General features: G+C 52.7%; 1 protein-coding gene across 6 annotated transcripts in view; it reads left to right on the top strand.

The window, feature by feature from the left end:
• DCLK1 (doublecortin like kinase 1) overlaps positions 1 to 21,253 on the top strand; it is a 223,637-nt gene that overhangs the window by 127,775 nt on the left and 74,609 nt on the right. For 5 of the 6 annotated variants that reach the window (XM_054586553.1, XM_054586552.1, XM_054586554.1 and 2 more), the window contains one exon: positions 17,440 to 17,556. In XM_054586553.1, the coding sequence (XP_054442528.1) occupies positions 17,440 to 17,556 (117 nt within the window). The remainder of the gene's footprint in view (positions 1 to 17,439; positions 17,557 to 21,253) is intronic. The other variant, XM_054586560.1, reaches the window with a different exon arrangement.

Genomic DNA, 21,253 nt, shown 5'->3' with positions numbered 1-21,253 from the left:
ATTAATAAAGTTCCCTGTTGGTGATATAGATAGCCTCTCACTTCTGAAATTTTTATTATTAGAAACACAAAAAGTAAGAGTAAAAATGAAAATGTTTTAAGTATAAGAAGCCAGTTCTCTGAGCACTGGAATGTTAAGTACAGTTTTATCAGTCGCACTGTCCTTTCTCGGGTGTGGATGCTTCTGCAGTATTTCCTGAATCGAGTTCATTCGTCTCAGTTCTGTTTTATTTTCGAGCGGCTGATCTGGCATTTTTATGTTGTCCTTGCACGAGAGGGGCAGTTAGCCCGCTGCCTCCCAGAACCAGCAAAGGCGTTCCCCACCTAACTGGTGACAAAAGTCATTGCTCGATCTGCTCCTTTAGAATTGAGCCTAGTCCCGCTTCATCCTGTGGTCTCCCGGCCTTCGACAGGAACGGAGTTAGGCCAGAACAGCCCCACGGGGACCCAGCCTGCCATCATTCGAGCGACACTGCCAAACACTCGCTCTGCGCACCCTCGGTCCGTTCACGCCTGCCCGTTCTCCGAGCTCCCAGAACATCACCCGCCCTCCTCCCCACGACCTGACCCGGCCGTGTGACCCGCCCTCGGCCTTCGAGAGGAGGCTGGGTCAGCCAGCGCTCAGGTCGCGGGGCATTTCGAGCAGCCGCCGGGCTGGGCGTCTTGCCTCCAGCTCTGCCCTCCTCAAATCCGTCCCTCATGCCGAGTCTTCGTGTTCCCTCTAAAACTATGACCAAGTCACTCTCATCCTCTGAGATACATCAACAGATCGGTAGCCTCCTCGCCCCCCTCCCCTGTCCCCTAAGGATAAAGCCTGTGTTCTTTCAAGTGGCCCCGAAGACCCCGCCTCTCCAGACGCCCCCTTCCCCGCTGATCTCATCGAATGACTGGGTCACAGCCGGCTTCCGTGCCTCGAGCCCCACCCTCTCTCTTGGCCGAGCTCACCTCCATCTTGCCCCTGCTCCCAGGAGCCATCCGCTCCCACCCAGATGGAATGCGTTTCTTCTCCAGGCTTCGGAGCCCCCATCCCTTCGGCCTCCCTCCGTGCGCACTGGGTGCCTCAGGGATGGCCTGAACCTGGATGTGCCCTGCCCTCTGGCCGGAAGGGTCGCCTAACCCGAGGTCCCAGCGCCGTCCCTGTGCCGCGCCAGTGCTGACGCAGGAGAGCTGCTGGCGGGGGGGCCCTGCTGGGTCCCTCGGTGGGAGGAGCGTAGCTGTTTCCTGTGTACTGGCCAAGAAAAGACATTAGTTACCTCCCCTTGTGTTTTTCTACCTATCACGTTCTCATTGCATATTTAAATTTTTTCACTTTTGCTTACTTTTGCTACATACAATCTAACCAAACTCGGAAACTTGTGCGCTCTAGAAGCAAATTCCATCTGTTTCAAACCCTTTTTCAAAAATAAAGATTTAAAATATTTCCTTCCCCTTTGGGGCATATATATGTTTAACATATGTCCCCTGAGGTTTTTTCTGAATGATAATGTCAAAGTGTGCATTGTACCTGTATTCGTCTAAAAATCTGGGAGAGTAATAGTGGTTAATTAAGTTATGGAGGACAAAGAGCAATTTTTGTTAGCTGAGTTTTAGGTTTATATGAATGAGAAAAAAACATTCATGAGCTGTTCAAGCAACCACTGGCAATAACCCACAGTCTTGATAATGCTTTGGAATTGTGTCTTTTGTGATATCTGTAGAATTTTTAAAATAAACTTGGGATGGTGGTAGTATATGTGACAGTCCATTTTTAAAATTAAAATAATTTACTCTACGTTCCCTGAACACTGTATTCATTAAGCTAAAAGAGAGTTCGTCCTCAAGTTCACACATTGCAGGCAATTCCAGATTTTTTCCTCCACCACATGTATACTAAATTATAATGATCACTGGAAAATGGTTAAGGTTTGTCATAAAATAGATGCTTTTCTGCTGTTCTCCTCTAACATCTTGGCATAAAGTAATTCATAGAGATCACTGACCACATGCTATAAATACAAAGACATGACTAACCATTAGCGATATCATTTAAGGCCGATAATGAACCGCAAGAAGGTGGGAAGGGGAGACTGCGCCTCAAACAGAGATGCAGCTTAGAGAAGGGTGCCTGTCTGGTCACCGAAACGCTGTCCCAAAGGGCCGTGAACCCCGAACCGCAGTGGGTCGTTGCTTATTATTATTTATACAGGCATGCTTAGGATAATTCTGAAGGACCGAGATGTATCAGGAAACACATCCGGAGAACTCTCCTCACCTCAGCTCTTGTTCCCGAGCCGAAGAGCCCACGTCCAGGATGCCCTGCGGAGGCTGGGGCTTCCCCGCCCTTGCATGGGGACCCCTTCCTGTGGACCCCGCTTCGCAGCGTCTGGACGCGGCCCAGGGGCGCCCGGGGGGGAAATGCTGAGTGATGCGCTGGCACGTTTCCGTCACCTCGCCTTCTCTCTCCGGGACGTCAGGGGCTTCCACGTGTGTTTCCAGCCCAGAAGAGTTTCTGCACCTCACGCTAAAAGCACCAGGTGAACAGATGAACATCCCGAGGTGTGTGGCAGGAGGGGCTGCCGGACGCCGTCCCACGTGGGGAACGGGGAAGGGAGGAAGGGCTGAAGCGGGAGCTGCCGCTGGTGGTAGGGTGGTTGGCTGTCCCGCACCGTGAGGGCGCCTCCTACGGCAGAGGTGGGCTAAGCCTCCTCGTGGACGGCGAGCTCCCTGAGGACACCGGCTGTGCCCTGGGACCTTCGTGGGGTCCTCCAGAGTACGCGACAAAATTTGTTTAATTGCCTGATCCCTTTCTGTTAGATGCTGACTGATGTCTAGCGACGTTTTCCTAAGTCGAAGGCACAGGAGCACCTGACATAAACGTATCAGTGAATGGAATCGGGAAGCTGGGCAGTGCTCCACCAGTTACGCATGTTAAGGACGAGCCCACGGATCTGGGTGAATTAGTTTTAGTTTCGCTCATCACTGGTGCATTGCAAATGGTGCAGAGAGGTGGCTCGCCTTGATTTTGACTCACACTCTGATGCTTCAGAACTTATTGATGAAAGCAACAGCCATCACGAGCTGCGGGAAGTGATGTAATAATGCTTAGAGACTTGTTTTTTATATTGCGTTTTAATGGAAGATCGTAAATAAAAACGTAAGAAGGAAAAGATCTGAATAACTGTTGCAGGTGATGGGATTGAATAACATGCTCTGTCACAGTCTCTTCAGTAAGATGAGGGCGCAGCGGAGCACGGAGGTTCCTTCAGATGCGCCCCAGCTGGCACCAGGCAGGCCAGGCGCCCCAACCCGTCCTAGGCTGTCATTTCCCTTCTGCCAAAACCCGCACTGTAGCGTGTCACGTTAGAGCACATCCACACCGAAGTGACACGATTTAATCCCAGGGACCAGAAGAATCACAGACACCTAGGAGGGAAGGACGGAAGGACGGAAGACCTCCACATGCCCTGCCCCGCAGGCCGATCGAGAGGATCCGAGAAGGGAAGGAGGGCCGAGGAAAACGAAGAGGGAAAAGGACGCACACAGAGGAGCCCCCCCCAAAAAGCTGGCCCGGCCGAAGCCCGTCCTGCCTGGGATGGACAAGCTGAGGCCGCTGCAGGGCCAGCCACGGCGACTCAGCCCACAGCGCCACTCAGAACTCCCCGCGCACCCACGGAGCCGCCGCCTGAGCCGCCTGGCTGAGACGGGATCCGCCTACCATGCCACTCGCCCACTTCCAGCACGTGACTCAGTGGCTGTGAGTAGATTCACAGGATTGTGCAGCCACCGCCGTCATCAAGTTTAGAGAATCATCACCCCCAAAATAAGCCTGTACCCATTAGCAGTCCCACAGGTCAGTTTATTCAAATAGAAAAATCCTACATGTATTTATAAGCCTAGCTCTGTACGGCAGTCATTTTGTGTAACAAAAGTGATGTTATAATTGGGGATGAAGCAGCTGTGATTGTTACAGCTCTTACAAGGAAATGGTGATGCTAAAAATGGAAAGCTTAAAATACAGTCCAGTTTGGCTCTTTTTAAACACTGTTATGACTTTTATGAAATTCAGCACTTTGTGCTACTTCCTTCAGTCATTCCTTGACTGTATAGCCATTGGTCATTTCCAGAGCCTGCAACATCACCTGCCTAATGAGAACGTTCCTTGAAAACACTCGGTGCCTTCTTGTTTAAACATCCTATTGGATGGGTTTCTTATAACAAGTAATTCCCAGAGCCTATAAGAGAAAGTATTGGACAATCAGAATGCAAAACAATTAATTCTGTATGGCAAATCGCTACAAAATGTAAAGACTGGAGACAAAGGTAAAAATACTCCCTAAAATGTATGTGCTGCTAAATCTTATCATGCACACACAATATTTACCAAGCAAAAAGAAAGGACAAACAACAGAAAAATGGATGAATGATACGGACAGGCCATTCATGAGATAGTCCGGCTGACTTATAAATACGTGGGAAAACAGTTTTCAATCCTCCAGGTAGCCGCAAAATGTAAATTAACACAGCAGTGAAATCCCCTCTTAACTTAGCAGTAGGGAAAGTGTTGGGAGAGCATGAAAAAACTCACAGGCGAAGGTGGTAAGAATGTGGATCCTGCCCAGTGACACCAACGTGTGAGAATTTTCAAGGCCCGTCTGCCTTTGATCGTCGATCCATCAACGGTGTCTCTAGAAATGTTGTATGCAAGTGTACAGAAGCATATTATAAAGTGCATTGCAGTTTATTTGCAATCACAACAATCTAGAGCAGTAAAAAGTAAAAGGTGTCAATGGAGATCCGGCTACATATATTATTATGTAGCCATTTAATGGGATGTTCCGCTGTCACTAACGAACTAGGTCAACCGGCATCAGCCAACACAGTAAGTTGTCCAACATGTATTGTTAGGCAGGAAAAGTATCCAAGCATCAACAGTATGCATCATATTTTAATACAAAAGAACACATGCACACATATACGCACACATGTGCATATTTGCGTTGCTTATGTAAGCACTGACATTTGAAGAGACACCCAGGAAGTTATCAGTGGTCGCCTTTGGGGCTCTGGACTGAGAGTAAAAGGAAGTGAGGAGAGGCATTTTCTATTTTAAGTCCTTCTTTACTATTTGGAGTCATTCTAAAAATGTCAACTTTTATAAAATTTAAGAACAGTTTTCCATTTAAAAGCAACATTTGTATAATACAGAAAATTGGAAATGCAGAAAAAATTATATGCCATCTTTTGACCTGGGGGAGAAAAATTACTGTTAAAACTGATTCAGAAATATACTTTTAACACATTTCTTGGCATACTTGTGCACAGCCTACTCTCTTTTATAATCTACATTTTTCACTCCTAAACATCCCATATCATTAAATATTTTTTATGGTACTTATTAAACAAATGCATCCTTGTCAATTGTATGGCTGCAGTGGGCTGCCCGTGTATTTTCTCTTCATGTCCCTTCATAAACTGAAAGGAAAAGGCTTGGGAGAAAGCAGAATTCAACGTGGTGAGAGGTTTGTAAAAATAAAAATGTTAAGGCTGAGGAGTGGATAACGAATCAGGGACTCAAAAGGCAAGTTTCTTCTTAAAAAAAAAAAAAATCATCCAGTATTAAAAAATATCTATCACCCAGTATTAAAAAATAATGAGAGAATGAATCAGAATCATACAATGTCTTCCACTATATTCCTAGCAAAAGTAATAAAAAATAATTTAAATAATTTTTAAAAGTCAATAAATTATCAGCTGCATCTAAACAAAGAGGAGCAAGTTTAGTTCATAAACTTTATAAGTGGCTGCCAAGGAAAGACATAAAGTCCTAGTGTGGCACAGCACGCCGTAGCTCCTAGCTGCCCATGGGAAATTAGTTACGGTTTTCTTTTCACTTTTTTTTTTTTTTTTTTTTTTTGCAGTTTGGATTTTTATCATGGAGATGTCATCTTTTTAAAAATAATAAATCCATTATAAAACATTTTGATAGATTAACGTCCAAGTAGAAACTTTTGCACTAGGTGTTTCTATTTCCCAAGTCCAAACGTGCCTTCGAAGCGGGGCCCAGCAGCCCCCACTAGAGATCATTATGTCCAACATCATCTCTCTCGTTTAACTGAGGTCGTAGGTTCTTTCATGTTTATCAGCCGCATAATGTGCCAGGAAGGAGGAGGACAAGATTAGTTGTCTGGCTTTTTTTTTTTTTAAACAAGAACAGACTTATAAAAATTATTTAAATACATTTCTGCTAATATTTTTAGACAGAAGAAAAAACCCTCCCTGTCACCGAATGCCTTTAAACATGGCTTGGCACTCTCCTCCTTGTTTTGGAACTAGAGGCCCAGATAAATGAGAAAAATACAAGTTTACCTTAGCCCCACACTGCAATTTATTGGGTAAATATTCGAAGATGATAAGTGTAGCCACAAAACGCAAGCGATCTACTGAAATCATTTGGTGAATCACTTTGCCAGAGAGAACTACCCCGTGGGTTGCAGTAATGACTCATTTGTTCGAAGGCAGGGGGCCAAATTCAGGCAGAATCCTGTGATTTCAGGCAGCTTCCCCCCAAGTCAACCATAATGTCTCCCTTCTAACCGGGCCTTGTCACTGAAAGACCGCGGTCACTCCCAAATCCCGTACGCTGTCATATTAGATGGCTGCCTTCATAGGGCTACGGTATTTATTAGCCTTGAAATACTATAACCCAGGGACTTACATGAGTACTGCACAGGGAGTTCCTTTCAAGCCACATTTGACCCCGTGTTTTAAAGGTGATCTTCAAATAGGTTTAAGGGAAATAAATCAGGTTTTCAACCCATCGTCTGCTTTCTCCTAATAAAAAGGAAAAGAAAAGAGGCTTTAATTTAAATGCGCCTAACCTTTTTCTTCTTTTCTTCACTTTGGAACAGATGATTAATCACATCTACCCAGAGATGTAATTTAATGTCTGTCGTTTGGAATAGAAAGGAAAATAGATACATGGCTCATGAAGAGAATATTTTACAATTAAACTATACAACCGAGGATTTTATTAGGCAGATGATGTGAAGGCTACTTCTCATTAAAAAGAAAGTAAGAAGGAAACATGAGAAACAGAATAATAAATATTACACTTTCTGGCAAAAGGGAGGAAAGAAAGTCTTATAGTTTCAGATACGGAGAATTACCCACAAGTGTCAGCTCACTCTTGAAAACGTCTCCCGAACATGTCATGAATGTGAAAGAACTTACAAAGCAGAATCTGTTCGGAAATTTTTTTGACCCAGGCAATGTTTGTCATTGATAATTTTACGTTTCCTACACCCGAGGTCTGTCCGGAAAGAATCCAGCCACGGTTGATCTCCCGAGCGCGGTTTGCCCGACATTAATGTAACCTGGCGGCCAAGGGGAGCGGACTGGAATGTGCATGGGTGAGCGATGACGCCCTCACTGTACTAGTCGGGGGGGGGGGGCGACGCTACTGAGTGAGCACGTGCAGTGTGTGTGGCCGTCACATTCCAAATGACTGAGCGAGGGGAGCAACGAGTCTGCATCAGAAGCTTGAACACCCCTCCGCGGACACCGTCGGGATGGCTGGGAAGGCCACGGCGGTGGGCAGCGGGTGACGGGCAGCTTCACCAGACACCGTGCCTGCTCATGCGTCGTCTTGAATCTTGTTCCATAAACGTCTCTTTTTCTTAGTACATGGCTGGATACCTTCCGGACAGACCCTCCTTACGTGTGAACATACTTTCCTCTAAAGGCTCTATTGGTACTAACGCCCCTCTTAACAAATGACTTGCTATACAACACAAGTGATCAAATTACGCTCAGGAGATCAGGTCCCAGATGACGGTCTTCCTCGAGTTTTCACAGAATAAGAAACTGGGAATTGTATTTTAAAAGGGATAATGATGGCCTCGCCCCAGATTCCCAATTCCTCATCATTCTTCCTCACACGGTCTTTTCCTCCCAGAAACTGACCTATGTGAAGCACAGAGGAACGGGAAGGTTCAGGAGCTAACGCAGCAGGGTTGGCCCTATGGTGACAGCCAACCAGCCATTTATTTCTCCAGCAAAATGTGGTCCCATGTCTGGGGACAACAAACGACAGCATTACCGGAGAGCGGGACAACGACAACGCACGTGCAAGTCCTGAAAAACCAACGCAGGACCCTTTCATAGACTTGGCAAGGGCCTGTTGTAAACGAAGGACTCATTGGAGGAAACTGTCGGGAGTAAAGCGACTCCTCATTGGCTGAATGTTGGCAGCCTCCCATTGGCCGAGCTGTTCAGGGGGAGGCGGGATCTGACGCTGGCGTACTCGATAGCGTCTCTTCCTGTCTGAGCGTCAAGGCCCGGCTCTTCCGGTCAGGGTCTGATTGACACGTGCGGGAGCCCTCTCCCGACTCCATGCCCCAGCAGGTTTTTGTCGGTTCGTGTTTACGACACCTGAATGCGGCGTGAGCCGCAATGTCCCGCTACCGGAAGTCCAGCGGCCAGGATGAGTGACAAAAGCCAAGGCCGCTGCCTTGCTTGGTCGTGCAGCATTTTAACTGTGCTCCGAGCTCCGAGACCCATCTGAGCCCAGCAACCACAGGGCTGCTCTGTTGGTCGGCCGTGGACAGGTGGTCGCGTCAGCGTCTCGCCTCTCCCACCACTCACCGGTGGCGCTTGGGAAGCCTGTGACCAGCACGTGGCGCCCGTCGCCATGTAGGCCGCAGGACGAACTGCTGGGACGAGCGCCCCCTTCGTCCAAATGTGTGCGAGGGAAGCATTTCTCCCCGGAGGCAGTGCGTGCTGACCCTTAGGGAAGTCGCCTCCAGCTGGAAACAGAGCCTTGTCGGGGAGCAGACGGGAGGGACCCCAAGTTCCGAAGAGGGTGACAACGGTCCTGCCAAGGGCGGTGTCGAAAATGCGTCTCCTATCCCCGCCTCCCTCGGAACAGCTCTGCCAATGGGAAGCTGGCAATATTCAGCCAATGAGGAGTCGTTTTACTCCCGACAATCAGTTTCCTCCAATGAGTCCTTCGTTTACAACAAGCCCTTGCCAGGTCTATAAAAGAGGGTCCTGCGTTGGTTTTTCAGGAAATACGTCAGCTACCCGGAGGCTTTCCGTGCTGGTTTCACGTGTTGCCCTAGTTAAGGTTTTTTTGTTTTGTGTTTTTTTAATTATGTTTTATGGTTTATGATATTACAGTTGTCCCACTGTTTCCCCTTTGCCACCCAAGATCCCTTGCCTTTTCAATAACCTCCCTTCTGCTTTTTCTTTGTCCCCAAAGCTGTTGACAGGCTGTACAAAAAGGTCCTAATGTGAAGATTGTGGGGCTCCTGTACTAAGTTATTAAAAAAAGGGGAGACTTTATTTCCTCGTCGTTTCCTGCGTTCGCTCCTGCCGCAGAAAACATTTATTCGCAGTGCTTAATTTTCCAGTGGGTCTCCCGATGGCCCCTCCTGACATTTTCAGCAAAAACGTCGCTGCGGGGCCCGGCGGAGCGCTTCTCCAAACGCCTTTGTGCCTTCGGCGGACCCTTGCGGCGCATTCTGAGAAGTCCGTGGTTGTAAAGCCCGCTGATACTTAGAACAATATGTAAACCCTTGCGGAAAGCGTGAGTGGCTTCCGTTCTCTAGAGTGTCTCCTTGGAAGGAACTAAAAGCTTTAAGATCTCACTCCTTTATTATCTAGCAACTTCCCTTCCCACCGAAGGGGAAGGGAACGTCTGCTACAATGTTAATTCCCTATTATTTTATGAAATGAATGCCATTCACGATCTCTATAACTATTGATTGTGGAAAAGTAGCCACAAAAGATTTCCCACATTTTATTTCTTTTATCTGTAGAATCATTACCTTTGCATTGTAAGGCTCTCATTATTTTAATTTTGAGATTATGGGCAGACAAACTGGCAGTCTGAATTATATATAAAAATAAGTTGAAGGCCTGAGGCAGGGAATGTTTAATTCAATTCCTGATTTTTGGGGGTCTGTGTTCTGCCAAACAGGCACATCGGTGTTGCCTGTTCTCTTCCCTGACAAAACAGCTAAGTGTTATTAAGACCTGTGATTGTCCCTATTCCTTGAAGGCTAAACCTCTAAATTAAATTCTGTCCCAATGAGGCTTTGCTCAGAAGTGGATTTGTGTCATTATCCTTGAGTAGCACGTGATCCCTCTGTAGCTGTAAGTGCAGCCTGTCACTTACCCTGACGTTCTGAACATTTTCTTCTGCACTAGAGTCTGAAGGTTTATTCCTGCTCTTATTGTTCGGGTTTTTCCCCTTAATTCCCTATTGAATTAATACTTTCTCCTCACTGAGAGGAGAGTGTAGGCTCAAAGATAACTTTGGAGAATTGTCTTTCCAAGGTCCGCCCTTCCCTCCAGACACGGGCGCGGTGCTCATCGAGTCCCGCCCACGCAGTGTGGACTCGGGCCTGGACTGGACTTCCAGCGCAGGTACCTCTTCCCGATGGACAGTCTCCGTTTCCCGTCAGGCCCGGTGTCCGCCTCACAGAGTGTCTGGGTGAGGGGATGTGACATCCTGGAAATTCCCTTTGTACTCGAGCTTCTCCCCCAGCAAGAACCTGGTTATTCTGATGGAACCGACCAGGTGATGAGCTGGCTGGGACAGGCCCGCCTTGTGCAGAGCCCTTCTTAACTGTCCCCCCGGGTGCCTTTCTCGAGGCGTGTGCCCTCCGGTAAGGCAGCACTTCTGAACCTCTCAGGTTACCTGAACCCCCCGGGGTACTTACGTGAATATATAAATTCCCGGACCCATGGCACCAAAACATCTAGTGCAGCATTGTTGGCCCTAATCAAATAGACAGTGAGCTAGTTCTCCAGCAAAATGGGTTTATTTGGGAACAACAAAGGATTACAATTAGAGGTCTGTGGTCTAATTGCGAACCACACGCCGGGCCAGAGAAACGAAGGAGAGGAGTGCTGTTTCCTGGACTTGGGACGCCCTGTCGTGAAGAGAGCGCTCCTGGAGGAAACCGCGATTCCTGTCGGCGAAACCCGCGGGAAGGATGTGCCAAAGGCCCCGCGACGGCCTGGCTCACGCCCTCAAGGAGGACAGAGGAATGGACCAGGGACCCTCAGGAAGCGTCGTCGGAGGAAGAGGTCCGGCAGCGGTGCTCAGCGAGGGGCAACAGGTCCCCTGGGGACATGCGGCACCGTGTGGAGACATTTTTGGCCGCCACAACTAGGGAGGTGCTCCCGGCAGCTGGTGGCTCGAGCCCAGGGAGACCCCAGCAGCTGGCACTGAACGCAGCCGCAGACAGGCGGGGCGAAGGGCAGACCGACATCAGTTTCGGGAACGGAAGAACTTGGACAGCAAGGCTTGGAGCGGCTTTTCTTGCCTTGGGGCTGGAGGCCTCCCCCTTCTCTCCTCCCTCCCAGGACTGAAACTCGGGGACAGCGCGATGAGCCAGCTGAGAGCACTGGGGGGTGACTGCAAGCAAGAGAGCCGGGAGCCGGGGTGCAGCTGTGAACAGAACCGTCGCCATCTCTGCGTCCAGGATGCATGTCACTTTCTAAGTTCCGTGCCGTGCCCTTTGGCCAGCCTCCCTGTCCTTAGCAAGCACGTCAAAGTTTTCGAGTGGATGCCAGTCCGTGTTCTTTAAAACCTGGCTGGAAACCCTTGTTGCTGGTCACGGCGGCAGCGGCACGACAGCCGAGATAAACGTCGGACTCCCCAGTCTGTGAGCAATCCCGGCGTGCTGTCCTGCAGTCTTTGTCCCTTCATCTTGTCAACCACCAGTATCTGAGTTACTTGAAAAAAAAACAAAAACCACTACATAGCCAGAGTGTGTTTGGTCCACGCAGCCGCGCTGGGCCCCGCCGCCCGCTCCGACCCAGCCTCCCTGAACGCGCTGGCCCGGGCCAGCTGCCTGCTGCTCTCCGGGGCTGCGGCCGCGTGTGTCGGTCCGCAGACGCCCTCCCGGGGAGGTGGCCAGCCCACCTTCGCCCGACCAGCGGACGCACCAGGCTGTCAGACAATGTAGTGGAGCAAAGCCACCCACCCACCTCCTGTAACTCTCCGCTGTTGGGGGGGGGGGAAATTAGCATTTGTTTGAAGAAAGGGGGCATTTGGAGAAGAGAATCGCCATGCTATCGAAATGGTAGGTCTGCAGGGTGACTCCTGAGCCGTTAGCACCGAAAGTCCAGGGGCCACCAAGCCTTCTGCGGGGTTATGTATCGGTTCGACGTTGTGCAACCCCCCCCACCCCCCCCCCCTGCCCCCGGCCCAGCCGCCTGGTGAGCAGCCGCCGGTGACAGCCTGTGCGGCCATCTGGGTGCCAGCCGGGTGTCGCAGAGGGTGGGGGGCCGGTGTAGGCGCTGGGTTTAGGCACACGGGGCTGTGTTTTTAGAAAGTACAAGTCTCAGGTGTTGAGGCTCCAGAGGACGCCTGGGCTTCCAGTCAGGCTGCTCCATACCGTCTTTTTTTAAAAATTATGCGTGGGAGCTTTCGAGCTGACTGCTTTTGTTCCAGACGCGCTGCGGGTGCTGCCTGGGGACGCGACACGGGCTCCAGAGCCCGCGGCCCACAGGGCTGGGCGGCCACCGTGCTGTCGGGTGACTTGGAGTCCGGGTGGCACAGAAACGAGGAGAGGATGGGCTCCGTCGCTACCAGGACCCACGGCCGGGGAGCGCGCCCACGCCCGGGTCTCCCCTCCGACGCCCCCGTGAAGTGTGGCAGCTGTTACGGGCCCCCAGGAAGTAAACTTAGTCATCAGTCACCCGGCTCTGCCGTGCGAGGCTCGCCCACGCTGACGAGCTGGAGGCTAATCGGGACGAGAGGCTGCGGAACCAGGAGGCAGGAGGCGGCGAAGCCCCCAGCGACGGGCGCTGGAGCGCGAGCTGGACAGTGACTGACGGGGACAGGAAGGGAGGTGCGAGGTGACTCTGACCGCAGATAACCTTCGCGTTCCCAGAGCGACAGGGCGCGGAAGGGCAACTTGCTGGACCATTAGCAGCCGGAGTGGCGAGTGTCCGCTCAGCCACCCGGGGGCCATATGTACAAGGCCTCTAGCGCCGAAGGTGCGTTGACTCCTTATTGCACTAGCCCCGGAGAAGAAGACTGTCCCCTTTGTGGGCTTTGCACCTTGGCCAAGGCGAGAGCGAGCTCGTCCTTGTAATCAGGCTGGGGCGGAACCACTGAGCGGCGGCCGCTCTAATGGCCGCTCCCCGGCCGGCCGGCCCGCCCCGGAAGCGTTCAGAGCCGCCGCTTTTAGAGTCGACGGGAGTCGGGCGGAGGGGCCGCCCGAGAGCGTTTTCGGTCGGGCTGGTTTGGGGGAGGGCTGAGAGGAGTGAAACACGCCACGTTTCAAGGGCACCCGCAGCCAGCGTGCAGCGTGTCACGCAGCCCCCCAGACACGCGTGCAGTGGGCCTTGTCCCGCATTCTCCACGGGTGCAGGCGGGCCCCGCTGAAAGCGTGAATGTCCCCGTCGGGTGGCCGCAGGGGGCTCTCGGTGCCCGGAAGCCTGTGAGAGCCCCTGGCCATCAGCGCCACCCCGGCACGCAGCTGCCCCGCAGCCACTTCCGGGGGCGGGGTCGGGACGGGGGCGGGGTCTGCCGCGCGGGAGCGTCGCCTCTGCCTCCCCTCTCGGCACCTGTCCCTGGCAGAGGCCTGGTTTCTACCGCTGGGTCCCGGGGGAAGCGGGAACTGGTTTAACTTCTTACCAAGTCCCAAGAACTTCTGCAGAGCGGTCCTCAGCAGACACGTAGGGGAGAATGAGGCGTCCCCTCCCGCAGCTGTGAATACGGGGACGTGCTAAATCGGGGACCGGACCAAGCTGTGCCTGCTTGGTGGCTGTGGGAGAGGCGGTCCCCAGAGACCCAATTACTGCGCTGGATCTGCTTTCCTGGACTTGGGGGCGGCCGCGATCCTTGGTAGCAGGAGCGGTTGCCATCCGGCAGCTCCCCGCGAGCGGCTTGCTCACCGGCCTTCAACGCCCTGCCTCTGAGGAGTGTCTGCTGGCCTGGTGTCCCCGCAGGCGGAGGACACGCAGCCGCCTTAGAGCAGGCGGCCGGCGGGGTGCCAGAGCTGTCAGAATGAAGCGATTGTCCCCCAAAGGCAAACGCGCCCCCGGGAGAGGGAGAGCGGAGGTGGCTGCTTCCTCCCGGTGGGAGGCTGTGAAAGTGAGCGCGCAGGGAACACACACAGTTTCCGACGCCACTGGCCTCTCAGAGGCCCTGACTCACCACGTGTCCTGCGCGTGGGTTGAAGCCCACAGAGATCTCGGCATCCTCTCTAAAGCAGTTAAACATTGTCCTTCCCTGCACTGTGCCCCATTATAAAATGCCACTCCCCTTTAGATTTATTACAATGGCTGAAATCTAAACTTTCACGGGAAAGATGGTTGGAGTCTTTTGTAATTTTTTTTCCTCATTTAGGACCCGGGACTGCACTTTTCTTCAACTGGTTTTATTCCCCACCTTAGGGGGGGAAAGCAGTTGCTACAGTTTTTTCTGTCTCCAGTATTTGGCCTTTCAGGGCTGTTCTCATGCCTGCCGAGCTCTGGAAGCCGCTCGCTGGTCCTGTCGCGCCGGGCGCGGGTGTCCGGCCGCTGCCTTCCAGGCGCGCGGTCCCTTCCCTTCCAAGAGCTCATTGTTTTTTCCTGCTGCAACTGACACCTTGATGGAACTGTAGCAGCAGTATGCTACATTTTTAATTTAACGTCGATAAGCGTTGATATTTGCCATCCTCCGCACTGATCACCCCCTCTGCTCCCCCTGGCCCCGGGCAGGGACTGAAACTTCCTAGACTTCAGTCACAGTGGGACAGGTGCTGGGACCACAGCCTCGGACACCGGGGCGGGGCGGGCGCCCCCATCCGGGGACCTAGGCTCTGGTGCAAGTTGTTGGGTCTTTCTGAAACTCAGTGTCCTCGTCCGGAAAATGAGACACTGCGGTAGTTCAGTGAGTCGTAAGAGTTCACACGAGTAGTTACAGAATTGACAGCAATCAGGCCAATGTTTCCTGAACAGCTGTTACATGCTTTGTGATATGCCAGGTACCAGCGAGTACCCGCGGAGCAGGGGGTGAGGAGGCCGACTAGTAAAATGAATACTTTTGATAGATGAGTAATACGGTGAGAGCTAAATCCCAGGGAAGCAAGAGAAGCTATAGAAGCATGGCGTGAGCCCGCAAGCTTTTTTCCGCTCCTCAAACATTATGCCAAGTGAAATAAGCCGGGTGGTGAAAGACAAATACCCTATGATCTCACCTGTAAGTGGAACCTAATCACCAAAACAAACAAGCGAGCAAAATAGAACCAGAGACGTGGAAATAAAGAACCAACTGACAGTGACCAGCAGGGGCCGGGAGGGAATATGGGGGGAAGAAGGGGAGGAGGCAAGCCAAGGAACAAGGATGAAGGACCCGCGGGCAGGGACAACTGGGCGGGGTGGGGGGGGACTGAATGGGGGAGCAAGGCAGGGAGAGTAATGGGGGGAAGTGGGGCTACTATAATTGAACAATAAAAAATTTTTTTAAAAAACAGAAAAAAGTCAAATGAAAGGCCTACGTTTGCTCTAAGACAGAGCTGCCTGGCTAAAATACCTCGTTTCTGGTAACTGGAAAAATGTCAGCTTAGTGTGGCCGGATGGGTTCGGCGACTGGACGCCGATCCCAGGCCCGGCCGGCGGCGGGGGCCACACCAGCATTCTGGCACCGCCGGCGCGCCGCGTGCAGCCAGCCCTGAAGTCGACTCTTCACTGCGTGTTGTGGCTCACAGATGGGTGTCATTACCCATGCGCGCCATCTGGTAACTTTCTGTTTTAACTCTTCATTCTTGCTAACTAGAGTCTGAGCCTGTAAAATGATTATTTTCAGTTTCGATGACTCCAAACATTCATGACCTGGGACAAAGAGTCCTGGTCACCCTGCCCTTGCTGCGGGCCTAACGTTGATTTAAAATGAGAAAACATATTATTACTTAGCGCGGCTTGTTTCATAAACCAACATTTTCAAGCGTGAGGTCCATGAAATAAGAAGCAGGGGAGACCGGGTGGCAGGTGTTTCCAGTTGGGAGACTCGGCACTCCCCCCCCCAGACCCCCTGGCCCGCAGCGCCTGGGGCTTGGCATACACAGGACACTCAGTACTGACTGACTCGGCAGCTTGCCAATGGGCCAGCGCCAGTACAGCGGTCCTGGCCGGCGGCTAATGTCCTTCCAAAAGGCTAGGCCGATGACCAAAGGCTAGGGCAGCTTGCTTGCTTGCTTCCATCTTTTAATGTCTGCTATGTCCATTTGTGTAGATTTTTTTTTTCTTTTAGAGAAGTGGGAATCCCTTGCAGGGCCACCTGGTCAGGCCAAGACGGCCGGCAGGGGCCTGAGTAGCCGCTGCGGAGGCCTGGGCGCACTCAGCGATGCCCTGATTCAGCTTTCCTTCTGCCTGTGGCTGTGGGGACACAAATGTCACAGCTCAAGGCGGGATTTCCTTCCTCCTCCTCCTTTCTTCTTCTCTTTCTCCTTCTTCTCAAATTAGAGTGAAAATGCTCACAATGTATCATGGTGTAAAAAGGGCTGGTAACAGACAGATATGTGCAGACTAATCCAATGTTGTTTAAATATATAAATGAGTAGGAAAAATTCTAGGTTTGTATACCACCCTCCAAAAAAAAAAAGCATCACTCAATTTTCTTTATATTCTTTACACTTTTCTATCCACCGTGAATATTAATCATCCTTACAAGCATAAAATTATTTTTATTTATTGAAAATGGCTCCTCAAGCAGAAGATGCGCGGATCTATACAACGTCCTCATTGGTCAATGCAACTCACCAAGAGGGAAATAAAAAAGCTCTTTGCTGTTTAAGATGCTGAGCGTTGAATTTAACGTACACAAACACTAACGATTTCAGTCCAGCCAAAGCAAGGTTGTTTCTGAGGCTCAGACCAAAAACCACCCCACAGACCTGGTCCTGTGGCCACACGGCTCGCTGGGTGCTCTCGGGCAGGGCAAAGGTCTCCTCTTCGCTGACTTTCCCTCCCCCGAGCAAACGTTGTCCATTCCGCACCCGCCAGGGCCCCGAGAACAGTCAGCGCCAGGGGGCGGGATCTTCCCCAAGGGGTGGCCTATTGCACCGCTTCCTGTCTTGGCTTATGAGGCTGACCTTTCCCCTAACGTTTTCCCTGGAAGAGAGAACATTTTATCCCCAAAGAGACATATGGACACAAAGGAGCGCAGGGGCGCGTAGAGAGAAATCCAGCACGATCACTTCTTCACCCGCCTAGACTCTGGCTCCGCCCAAGCGCTGCTGGGACGAGGGCGCGCGCGGGCAGGCGTGGAGCGCCCTCCGCTCGGAGGCGCAAGGGGCCTCCCGGGCCGCGGCTTCTCCGGGTGAGCGCAGGGCAGGCAGGAAGCAGGCCGGACTAGGGGGTGGGGGGGCGGCACGCAGCCCCTTTTCCAGCTGCGTCGTGCATGCTCGCTGATGTGTGCCCTGGCCCCCCCGTGACGTGTGCTCTGTTCTCTCCGCAGAATGTCGCGTCGTGAAGTCCACATCTTACACCAAAATAGCTTCGTCGTCCCGCCGGGGTGCCGCCAAGAGCCCGGGGCCGTCCCGGCGCAGCAAGTCGCCGGCCTCCACCAGCTCAGGTAAGGGCGCCCGGGGGCGGGGGCGCGCCTCGTGCGGGACGCGGGACGCGGGACACGGGGTGGGTCAGGACAGCGCCCGCTCCGGTTTGCGGCGTGGGAACCGGTTAGCGTGGCCCGGGGCGGACATGTTGGCTGTGAGACAAGCCATCGAGCTCGGAAAACTCACTGAGTGACGACTCAGGGCGCCCAGATTTGCACAATATACACATCTAAGCACAGATATTAGCGGTTCAGGCCAAGGACCCCTCGCCCGCGCCCCCGCCGCCTGTCCCCCGCCAGGGGCCTCGGTGAAAGCGCCCGTTGCAGGGCGTTTGGCTTAGGAGGAGCTCCCCCGGGGCATGGGCTGCCCCTCTGCTGAGGGCTGGTCCCCGCCGGGCTGTGGGGCTGAGGGCAGTGGGAGCGACGAGGCCCGGGCGGGGACAGCCGCAGGGACCTGGGCTGCGTCCTGTCTCTCTCAGGCCCCCAGCGCCGACGTCAGGGGCACCTGCGCGCACAGGATGACCGCCCCACGCCCCCCTTTTCCCTCCGTGGTCTTGGCGCAGAGGCGAGTGTGTTCGGTGGTTTCCGTTTTTGTCTTTCTGGGGTGGGGGTGGGGTTTCTGGACTCAGAGGTTAGGTCCATTTCGTGAATAATTACTGACTAAGCGATATAAGCTGGTGAACGGGAGACCTTAAACAACACAGACGTCCGAGAGGCTGTCCCCTGGCTTCATGAGGGCAGTGAAGCGCTTAGGAGGAAGGACCTGAGGGCCTCTGCAGAGGCCGCTGGGGCTGGGCGGCGGGGGACCTGGAGGGATGGGACGAGGGATGGGGACCTCGGCTCAGGCTGGGGCCGCCAGGCCGCCTCTGGCTCCCCGCACCCACCGCGGCGCTGTTGCGTGCAGTGCAGCCTCCGTGTCGAGAGGTACAGTGGCTGTCGTCTGTGTTCCCTGAGGAGAAGCGACACCGAAACCTCCACCGTGAGCCCTGGAGGAAGGAAGCCTTAGCGCGCTGGGCGGTCGGAGCGCACAGCCCACCCTGGTTCTCCCGGGGTCGCCTTCTCCTTGGGGCTTCGCTGGCCCCCTCGGTCCCCAAAGACCTTGTTCTTCTTCCACGCTCACGCTCAGGGTGGCAGCAATGGTCTCCCGCCGCCCCCTTCTCACGGCACAGCCCGTGCCGCCGCCAGTGGGGACTAAGTCTGGGGACACGCCTGGCGCTTGCGATGTGGCGCCGCCTAGTTTAAGGGCGGGTGGGCGGCTCCCGCGGGATGGACCCTGACGTGAGGCCGCGTGACTCTGCGGGCAGGAACGTCCCTTGGTAACTAGGTCGACCAAGCCTGTCATCCTGATCGCCCCCCTAGATTCTGACTAAGGCCATAAGCCTGTGCTTTAGCGAGCCGTCCAGAGGATTCCGATCAGGTGGTCTGTGGCCTGCAAAGTCTGTCCCAAAGGTATTCGCCAGGTACTACGGAAAGTGGGGACATTGACTGAAGAAGGTGCCAGATACAAGGACCATGGTACGCAGGACAGTGACGCCTCCGTCCCCTTCAAAGTCGGCGCCCTGCAACCTGGCGCAGTGCTCCCAGTCGCCACCAGCTGCCCTGTTGTATTTTCCTCAGTCTCGTCAACGGTCTGAAATCTCTTCCCTTTCAAAAGTGATTTCAGTTTCGGGAAAAGCCAGAAGTCGCAGGGCACCAAACCTGAGCTGCAGAGGGGCTGGGTCACCTGGGGGATTTGATGTTTCTCCAAAAACTGTGCCCCAGACATGGTGCACGGGCAGGCGCATTGTCGGCACGAAGCTGCCAGTCACCGGCTGCCCACAGCTGCGGCTTGTTCATTACCCAGCGGGCAGGGTAAAACGGAGCTCTTTGGAGGATATTCAGCCTTGGTCAAAGGACATTGCTCATGTCCTCGGAGCCTGCCTGGGCCGTGGGATGAACTCCCACGGGGCAGTAGACAGGAGGAGGTCATGCGCCCAGACAGCCCGTCACCCTAAATCTCGGCTGTTTAGTACAATCACAGAAGGATGTGAAGGAGCAAGAAGGCCCACATTAATGGAAACATTATCGGTGCTGCTAAAAGTCATCGATGGTAAAAAGCAGAATTCGTTCCTGACCCAAGCCAGCTCTGACACTGACAAATTTTACTTAATCTTTCCGCTCCTCTTTGGCTCAGTGTCCGCCATGGGCTTTGAAGTAGCAGGCACAGTGGAGGTGACGCATCTAACAGCGCGTGGCGAGCCACGCGAGGCCTTGTCCAGAACAGAGGTTTCGAGGGACTCGGGGGATGTGCGCTCTGGCTGTTAAGTGTTGGGTATTGTTTCTAACAGGCTTCGTTTTTAAGGGCTGTGGGCAGTTGGATGCCGCTGGGCTGGGGGGGAAGTCTTCTTTCGTGTTGTCCCTGCCGGTCAAGGAAAGGGGGTGCAGGGTCAGGTTACTGGTCGAGGAACGCCGTCCTGAGACCCGGGACGGCCACTGTCTGTGCGGAGGCTTCCCCGTGGGGGCAAGAGCAGCGCCCCGACCTTCCAGCCTGTCTGGGTGCGGCGGCCGGTGGTGAAGGGGGCCCAGGAGGGGACACCGAGAGAGAACTTCTGCAACTCAAAATTACCTTGTAAATAGGAAAGAGCCTCTTTTACTCCCCAAAATAATCTAAAATTTGAGTTAAAATAGGAAGAATCATGAATCTAATGTTAACAGGATTTAAAAATGAATACAGAAAATTATTTCACTTTAAAACCAACTGGTAGCATCGTCACTATTCAGCATCTCTAAGATTATATAAGCCTCACAAATATAGTATATTTAATTATAATCTTATAAATATAGATGGATGTATCATTTACCAAAAGTAATTTTGGAAACTCAAAAAAAAAAAAAGCAGATAGGCAAATGTATTAAATGCATTTGGGTTTGTGACTGCCAACATTTGGCACCGTCGCTTTTAGGAGTTTAAAATGGATAAGTCATGTTACCTAAGAATCAAGAGGTTGCTTCAAGCAAGCGTTTCTATTTTCTGTTGCTTCCCTGATGCCCTTCTCAACTCTGTGCTGGAGTTGGACCGAGCTAACCTGGTCGGGTTGACCAGCACGAACCTGGCACCTGTGAGGCGCATGCCATGCCGGGGGGTGATTTCCATAAAGAGCGCAGTCTCCCCAGTCAGAGTAACGCTGTGTTCAAGGCGTCTCCACCCGCTAGGTCAAAATTCGCCCAAGAGCATGGATCGCGTTTGCTTCACCTGACGCTTTTGAGCAGGTGAAAAGGTCAACTTCTTGCACTTTGGTCTAGAAGGTAGGCCCTGCAACCATTTCCTGGTCGTGTAGCTGCGCACGCTGTGCAGTGGCTCTCTTGGTTGTGACTTGCTCCCACGTCTTGCCGCCTTCCTCTGGATGGTCTGCAAGAACTGAGAGCACGTTGCCGAGCGGCCTACCTGCCCAGTCACGAATGCGTGGATTGTGTCTGTGACCCAAGACCGCTTTCTTTCCGGGGGTCCTAAGCCCAGGGTTGAGGAGGTCCCGCGCTGTTTCCATCTCTCTCCTGGGCCCGGGCAGCGGCTGGCTGTCCAGAGAGCCCGTTCCCCGAAGGTAGCGAAGACTCCTCTCTGCACTCAGTGTGGCCCTTAGGCCTAGTGGGGAGGAGCAGTGCACTCTCTCTGTTTTGACTGCATCAGCATTATTATACAAAACCTAGCCTGTCGTGTGTTTTCCAGAAGCCGCCAACACTG

The sequence above is a fragment of the Pteronotus mesoamericanus genome, unplaced genomic scaffold (genome assembly GCF_021234165.1).
Source record: "Pteronotus mesoamericanus isolate MK-2021 breed Mesoamerican mustached bat unplaced genomic scaffold, CSHL_Meso_final contig_94, whole genome shotgun sequence".
Lineage (NCBI taxonomy): Eukaryota > Metazoa > Chordata > Mammalia > Chiroptera > Mormoopidae > Pteronotus > Pteronotus mesoamericanus.
This window is presented reverse-complemented; position numbering and strand designations above follow the sequence as displayed.